This window comes from Cibotium barometz, chromosome 43 (genome assembly GCF_041138505.1).
Source record: "Cibotium barometz isolate CiBa-2024 chromosome 43, ASM4113850v1, whole genome shotgun sequence".
Classification (NCBI taxonomy): Eukaryota; Viridiplantae; Streptophyta; class Polypodiopsida; order Cyatheales; family Cibotiaceae; genus Cibotium; species Cibotium barometz.
Window position 1 is genome coordinate 15,411,133 of NC_141088.1, and position 8,297 is coordinate 15,419,429.

The 8,297-nt window shown below is 43.0% G+C and overlaps 1 protein-coding gene across 1 annotated transcript; it reads left to right on the forward strand.

Annotated features, from left to right (window-relative positions):
* Positions 1-4,336: 4,336 nt before the first annotated feature.
* SCL3 (scarecrow-like 3) lies at positions 4,337-7,479 on the forward strand. Its single transcript, XM_086781579.1, has one exon. It carries the CDS (start codon positions 5,233-5,235, stop codon positions 6,919-6,921), a length of 1,689 nt encoding a protein of 562 aa, XP_086637705.1. The 5' UTR covers positions 4,337-5,232; the 3' UTR covers positions 6,922-7,479.
* The last annotated feature ends 818 nt before the right edge of the window (positions 7,480-8,297 follow it).

The following is an 8,297-nucleotide window of genomic DNA, read 5'->3' on the forward strand; positions in this document are numbered from 1 at the left end:
GTTGGTGGTGGTGGTGGTGGTGGTGTGTGTGTGTGTGTGTGTGTGTGTGTGTGTGTGTGTGTGTGTGTGAGAGAGAGAGAGAGAGGTGGGTACAAGAAGTAGCTTGCTTGACGGGCCGAGGTGTGAACTCGGGTCGGGCCCTAAGCTTGATATGGAAGAGTTGATATAAAGCTTGAGGAGACGGAAATAAGGCCCATTACACATCGCCATACCCCTCTGCCTGCCCATGCTGATGTGGTGGGGGTATCCACCGCCCATAATTCATGGGCATGCAATCTCCCCGGCCCATGCATGGGCGATGGGGTATGTGTAACGGGCCTAAAAGGAGAAAGGGATGGGGAGAGGCAAGAGAGAGAGAGAGAGAGAGAGAGAGAGAGGGGGTGTGATGACGTTTGAGCTTGGACGTGGGGATGTGGCCACATGATAATATATCCATGTGTGGAGAAGGGACATGATATACATGATGATGTGACATGGATGGGGGGGGGCCATAGGAGTTGGAGAGGGAGAGGACAAAGGACTCTCTCTTCAACACAAGAGGGGAGTAGTTACACCGGCGGGTACGAGAACGTGTCCGATGAGTGCGTCACCTCTCGCCACTAGGCGACGAGAGCACAAATGAAACCAGCTGGAAATCCTGGCAACGTCCTGACAAAAAAAAAACAAAAAAAAACAAAAAATCGCAACTTTTCAAAACTCTGGGCCGCCCATTTCAACAACTACATTTTCCATGCAAGAAAATTTTTGTATTTTTCCGAGTTAGTGGAGAATAAAGGTGAAAAGCCTAATTTATTTAGCGTGTCGTCTAGCGTTGAGAGAATTTTGCAGATCTCCTTTACACTCGACCCATGGATGTGTGTGTGTGTGTTCTGGAAAAAGATGTTTTTCCCAACCATCTAAAATAAAATTAATGCTCCAAACAAAAGTGCTCAAAATTTTTAAAAGTGCTAAAATAAAGTTCATGCTCCAAAATAAAAAGTGCTACAAATAAAATTCACAAAAAGGAAATTCCGAACTAATGGATGGTTTCCACGTTGAATCGTGGCTCTGTGTGTTGGCACATCAACCAAGCTATGAGCTCACCAGTCCAAAATCCTATGTGTTCACTTCACAACCACAAAAAGAGCTTTCAGAGCTTTTGTCTTCTTGTATTTCAATATCCCCAAAATTGCAACCGGTCGAAAATTCGGAGTGGCATGAAAACTAGCCCAAAAATGTCCCTTCTTGCAAATAAAGGGTGTGTTTCCATGTTGCCTTGGTGAGAACTGGAGAGGTCGAACAACTACATAAGCAAAACGAAGACATGCAACGGACCTTGAAAGAGGTGGGGATGCACAAACCACAACCACTGCCCAGCTGGCAACTGGAAATTGGTTCCCATATGCTTGTGAAGGTGGTTTGAATTTTTAAAATCCAATTTTCAACTTTCCGATGCCAATTGTGTTGAGTGGAAAATTTCAAATGCCAGTTGTGTTGAGTTAAATACAATCTTCTTACCTTGCCTTCCATAAAAAGCCAAGGGCCTACAAGCTATTATAGATATCAAAAAGTTACATGTGAGAAATTATACTACCTCTCTCATTTTTTCCAAAAATTGGAATTGGAGCCACAAAACGACCATGGCATATATATATATATATATATATATATATATATATATATATATATATATATATATATATATATAGAGAGAGAGAGAGAGAGAGAGAGAGAGAGAGAGCGATTTGGCTGTGTGGGATAGAGACCTTTACTAAAGAGGTTGGAAAATCTTCACATGCAAAGATAAAGTATGAGATTTTTTCCTCCAAGTATATAAATTGAGAAAAAATCAAACTTTGATTTTGTCATAGCAATAAGGCCTTTGATTACAAAGACAAGTCAAAAATCAGTTAACATTTTGGGGTAAAGTTTAAAGTGGACAAGGCCAATATTAACCACCATAATTCCCATATTAACCACCACGACTCAAAAAACAAAGCAAAAAAAATTCCCATAGTCTTAATTTTTTCTGGCATGTCAGTACTTTGTGGATTGGGATGCATTGTCCATTCCACATGTTAATTGTCCCTCAAATGATAGTAACATTTTTCATGTTAAGTGGTTAAACTCTCATGTTTCACCAACAAATAGGAAGTTCTAGATAATCCAGAAGAGTCAGTGCATTAACTAAGTACATGGTTAAACTCTCATGTTTCACCAACAAATAGGAAGTTCTAGATAATCCAGAAGAGTAAGTACATGGTTAAACTCTCATGTTTCACTAGCAAATAGGAAGTTTCCAACAAAACTCTCCATTTCAAGTCACTGGAAAAAGTCTGTGCATAACTAAGTCCTTGGTAATAATGTCTTTAGAGAAATCTTACCTATTAAAAGTGTGGTCCTTTCAATGTTTAAAGTAGGGTGTTCAATGAACATGAGTTGTCAAACACCCAAAATTTCATTAGAAACTAGTGGTCTAATATGGAGAAACTGTTAAATAATTTTATGAGTGTCTAAACATAAAAATGTTATCTCACGATGGAGTTGAACTCACACACACACAATGCTCAATGAGAAGAACATGAGGGTGTAGAGTGTTAAAGAGAATGGCTAGCTCAAAATGGAGAGAGATGAAGCTCTTTTGCAAGTACAAAGTAGAAAGTATAAATGAGCAATGAAAGGATGTGGTTGCTTATATACTAGCTAACACTAAGCTGTCCGTTCACACATAGAGAAAATCCGGTGGGACAAAGGCATCATTACATGACCTCACTGTAGTACTACCATAAATATTTAACAAAAAAGCAATGGTAATATATATCTTGGAATCAATTATGCAGCCCAAGAGAAAACCCATGAGAAAAGGGTGTGGGAATTCTTAATGTACAACACTAGTTAAAGGCTAAGAGCCTAGTTTGCAAATGGATAATAGAATTTGCAAAGAGATTTGGAGCTGCATAACTAAAGAACGGTTGGCCAAAGCGAGAGATAAATCCAAGCTTATTGTTAACAATTAATTAGCCTTGGCACATTTGTAGGCTTACACTATCTTTGTAGCAACCCTCACTCGAATTTAGAAACTAATGGAGTTTCCGTGAATGCCAAATTTTGTTGACTAACTTTGGGTATGGCATTCGACTTTGCTTTTTAGTCAAGATAATCAACACCATTGATTGATGTAACATTTGAGTAGCCTAGATTACTAGAATTTTGCATTGAATACTAATGAGGGTGTGCAAGGATGAGACGATGACTTTGGGGAGATATGGCTCATGGCCAAACAGGCTACACACAAGTACAAAATGGGTATGCACACAATAAGAACTTGGTGTCGATTTGACGAGTGCAACTTAGGACATGTGAGGCATTGTTTAGGAGCACAGATAGCTTTAGCCTTATACACACGTATGAAATGGGTATACACCCAATAAGAACTTGGTGTTGACTCCAGAAGTGCAACTTAGGACATGTGAGGCATCATTTAGGAGCACATATAGCTTTAGCCTTGGCACATTTATAGGCTTACCATATCCTTGTAGCAACCCATAAACAAATCATCACTATCATTTGGAAACTAATGGAGTTTTTATGAATGCTGAATTTTGTTGACTAATAACATTTGAGTAGCCTAGATTACTAGAATTTTGTATTGAATACTAATGAGGGTGTGTGAGGATGAGATGATGAATTTGGGGAGGTATGGCTCATGGCCAAATAGGCTACACACAAGTACAAAAATGGGTATACACACAAATAGACTCAACAAGGGCAACTTAGGTTACAGGAGGCATCATTTAGGAGCACATATAGCTTTGGATGGGTTTGGGACACTGTAAACAACAAGGCATCATAGAGGGTTAACATAGGCCAAGCAAACTTATTTGACCTATCAACATGAAAATGCCCATCTATATATAGGGAGCTACTTTCTCTCATTTTGACCATCCAAGTCATCCATATGGTTGAAATTATTTCTTTCCACGAGTAGTCGATAGACTTCATTCTACCTTAAGATACATGAACTAAGATACATCTAGATGGTTAAAATTATTTATTTCCACCACGAGTAGTCTATAAACTTCATCCTACCTTAAGATACATAAACTAAGTTCTTGTTCCAAGAGTGCATGACCAATAGAAGCATGCATTTGTTATAAAACTTTTGCAGCAATTAAGTTTTGTTTCACTTGTTCATTGTGCACTTTGAGTATTATGACTTGTACATGAAAAGATCCTTTTGTTTGTGTAATTCTCTCCACATGTGGCTGCAAATGTGAAAGGGCTCTTAAGGGAAGTTCCCATAGGATATCGTCATCAAATGAAGGCCCAAGCACTTAATGAGGGTGCAAGCAAGAAATGAAGCAATGAAGATGGTGAAAATGTAAGTGGAAGCTTCTTTTTCTTTCATGGATTTTCAACTCCTCCTTTTTGCAAAGTTTGATCTTGGTGGCTTCATTGCAAAAATTGCACGGGGCGTAGAGGCGTGGGAACTCCCCCTTAGCCTTTAGCCCTGTCTAGGTGTACTATGTAGTATGTATAGTATGAGCATGTAAGAAAAGAACAAAATGAAATTGCATAATTTATATGAGGCCCTTGATTGGAAGGTAGCGCCGTCAATACCGAGGTTTGCTTCGCACTAGCTCTCGATTGAAGGGCAGCTTTACACGGCACCCCGGCGTCGTCTTTCTATATGAAATAGCCATGTTAACTGCAACAAGCTTTCACATGCAGTTTGAATGAAGCAAAAACTGTGTTTCTGTGGAGACCTCGACCCTCATGCTCTCCAGGCTCCAAGCTTCAATGGCTGGTTGCGGAGATATTGTTCTCTCTATCTGCGTGTGCGTAGCCCCTTTCCCAACACTCTGCAACACTCCCTGTGCTTGATACTCATGCCGCTGTGCTCGTAGTGCGAGTATTCTGCCTTGGTTTCTTCGCCTTCGCAGAGGGTCGCCTTTGTGCCAGGCCTCCGTAGGCCCAAAAGCATACATAATTCTGTGCCTTTTGGAAATTCGTTTTACAAACCCGTTCTTTGCAGAGGCTAGAGGTGTGCTTCTCCTACAAAGTTGCAGAAAGGAAGACACTGTGCGTGTGAGACGGAGAACTTGTGAAGCTTGGCTTACTTTTCATGGAGTTAACCGTGGTTACAACAGAAGGGTGAACTACAGAAGCGTAACCCATGGTTGCAACAGAAGAGAATTGAGGCTATGGTGCCCTTGATTTGAGCCCCTGTGCAAAAAAAAGGGGAAAAAAAACATGCCAGGAATGATTCAACCGGAGGGTTCCCCTGCTTCTCACTCTACTCTCTCTCAATCCTCTCTCTCTTCTACACTCTCTCAATCCTCTCTCTCCTCACCTCTCCAATCCTTCTCCTCTCTAGCCCTCTCCCCTCTCTCCAATGGGATTTCCCCTCAGCATATGATGATGATCATGGGCTCGCATGTATCAGCATCATCACCATCACCAACATCAGCATTTCACCACCCATACTCTTGGGTTCAAGAGCTGAGGTCAGAAGAGAGGGGTCTCCTCCTCATACAGCTTCTTCTCAAGTGTGCAAGCTCTGTTGCAGGTGGTCAGATGGACTACACCAACCTCTTGCTAGAGCAGCTCTCCCTCCTGGCCTCTCTCACAGGAGATCCTATGCAGAGAGTGGCCACCCACTTCATGGAAGGCCTTGCTGCAAGAATTACCAAGTCCTGGCCAGGCCTCTACAAAGCCCTCAATTGCACCCACCTCCCTACCCCCTCTGACCTCCTCTCCGCCAGACAGATCTTCTTCAACCTCTGCCCTTACCTCAAGTTTGCCTTCACCATTGTCAACCACTCCATCTTGGATGCCATGGAAGGGGAGAAGGTGGTGCACATCATAGACTTGGGTGCATCTGAGGCTATACAGTGGGTGGCTCTCTTGCAGATGTTGAGCACAAGGGTGGGAGGCCCACCTCACTTGAGGATCACCATCATCAATCAGAGAAAGGAGGTGCTGGATCAGTTGGGGCTGAGGCTTTCTGAAGAGGCTGAGACTCTGGACATACCTTTTCAGTTCCACCCTGTCGTGGCCAGGCTAGAGGATCTGGATGTGGAGATGCTGAGGGTAAAGACAGGTGAGGCAGTGGCAGTAAGCTCTGTGCTGCAGCTCCATTATCTCCTATCAGAGGAGGAAGGCATGCCGGCCAGATGCAGTTCTAATGGAGTTTTCCATGGTGGGTCACCTCAGCCCGAGGATCCAAGGGGTCTAATTTTAGATAGAAACCCTTACCCAGGGCTTGCGCACAGTGGTGAGGGGGATCGAACCCTGCGCGAGCTGTTCGAGAAGGAGGCAAAGGAGAACCCATTTTTGAATGGAAGAGCTCTGCAGCAAAGCCAACTCCCTGCGGCAGCTTCGACATCTCCCTCAGGTGGAGGGACTAGATTAACATCCAGTAACCTTAACACCAACACTAATCCCAATTACCCATTTAATACAAATGTGGGTACAAAGGCGGACAGGACTCTGCGCATGCTGAGGAGCTTAGCGCCCAAGATCATGGTGGTGATGGAGCAAGAGTCTAATCACAACGGGGTGGATTTTATGGAGAGGTTTGTGGAGGCGCTTCACTACTATGGTGCGATGTTCGACAGCTTGGAGTGCAGTTTGCCGGCCAAGCTCTGTGGGGAGAGGCTGGCGTTGGAGAAGCACCTGTTTGGGCGAGAGATCCACAGCATCGTGGCGTGTGAAGGGTTCGAAAGAGTGGAGAGGCACGAGAAGCTAGAGCAGTGGAAGAAACGGGCCGAGTGGGCGGGCTTCTCGCACGTGCCATTTAGCTACGCCTCCATGATCCAGGCCAAGCGACTCCTCCTCTCTTACACGTGCGAAGGCTATAGGCTTGTTGAAGACCGCGGCTGCCTCACCGTTTGCTGGCAGGAAACTCCGCTCTTCGCGGCCTCGGCTTGGCAAGCCTGAACCTTCCGTGTCTTCACACCAGCGACTGCCAATCTGGCCGTGGTTGCGGCCGCTAGTGTGGATGGTTCTGATTTGATGGGACGCCCATGATAATGGATTGTGGAGATCATTGTCTTTTCTTCTTGTGCTTTTTGTTGGGTCATGTTTTAGGATGGGTCCAAGGCTTACTTGTTTTTTCTTCTCAAGAGCTTGTCTCATACTTTGTTTCTATGTAAACAACCACCCTTCTACTCTTCAACTAGCTAGGCTAGTCAGACGACGATTGAGACTACTCACTCTAGTAAGTTTCGCTACTTTTAACTACAAAAACTCACATATCATCATGATATTGACCTTCTCTAAAACCAGTGGTGTCGTGCACTATCATTTATTGTACTACACTAGCATTTTGTAATGAAGGCTTTGAAGTCTTGGTTTCTGAGACTTTGTCTTCGTGCTTCAACGAGTTGATTAGCCCCTTTTCTTGATCGTATAAATGAGTAAATGTGATTTGTAAACCTTACAGGCAAAGGAGGCTTTGATGTCTATATAAACAAAGAAGGTATGGATTACGGGTAATTTCCTTTTAGTTCCTTATTTGAAAGGCTTAGTCTTCTATTCAATGATAAACTTGAAATGTTTTTTTTGGATCGTTGTATGATGCCTAATGATAATATTGGTTTCAAATATTTGTCTCATTTGACTCAAAGAAGAACTAATAAGGCTATTGCAAATGTTTTCTCTCAAAGCTAGTAGACCAAGTGAAGGCAAATTCAATGTGAATTGTTTAGTCTAGGATAGATGATGATCTAACAATGTATAGTCTTCATGCATTGGGTACATTATGCATCTCTAGCTATTGTGGTGCACATATTGCATGTATTACCTAGGATATTTGTCTTCAGCCTAGATCACCCACCACAATGACTTCACATCAACGGTCACATCGCATGCATGTAAACTATTCGCGACTCCAAATTTGGGAGAGGCATTGGGTCATGAGAAGGTGGTCTTGTACTCATCCTCCACAGATAGTGGAGGCAATGGTCTCGATATATGTAGGGTTTTTTTTCTGAGGGGGTATGTATTTGTGCAAGTATGGGATAACGGGGAGGTGCCATGTCGTACCATGTGGGTTCCCCTAATCCCTTTGGGCATAAGGGGGAGGTGCCATATGGGATCCCCTAATCCTTTAGGCGAAAGTAGAGGCCCGAACTTTGTAATTAATTCGAAGTTTAAAGTAGACTTTCTTTGGCTAGTATGTCAAGTTCAATGACTTACATTGTGGATATGTGTTATGGGGACTTGTGGATGTGCTAGCTCCTCACCTATGCGGCCTGTCCATTGTCACACCAAAAAGCTTCATTACTAATAGGGTGTGGAGTGAGAGGCTCCAT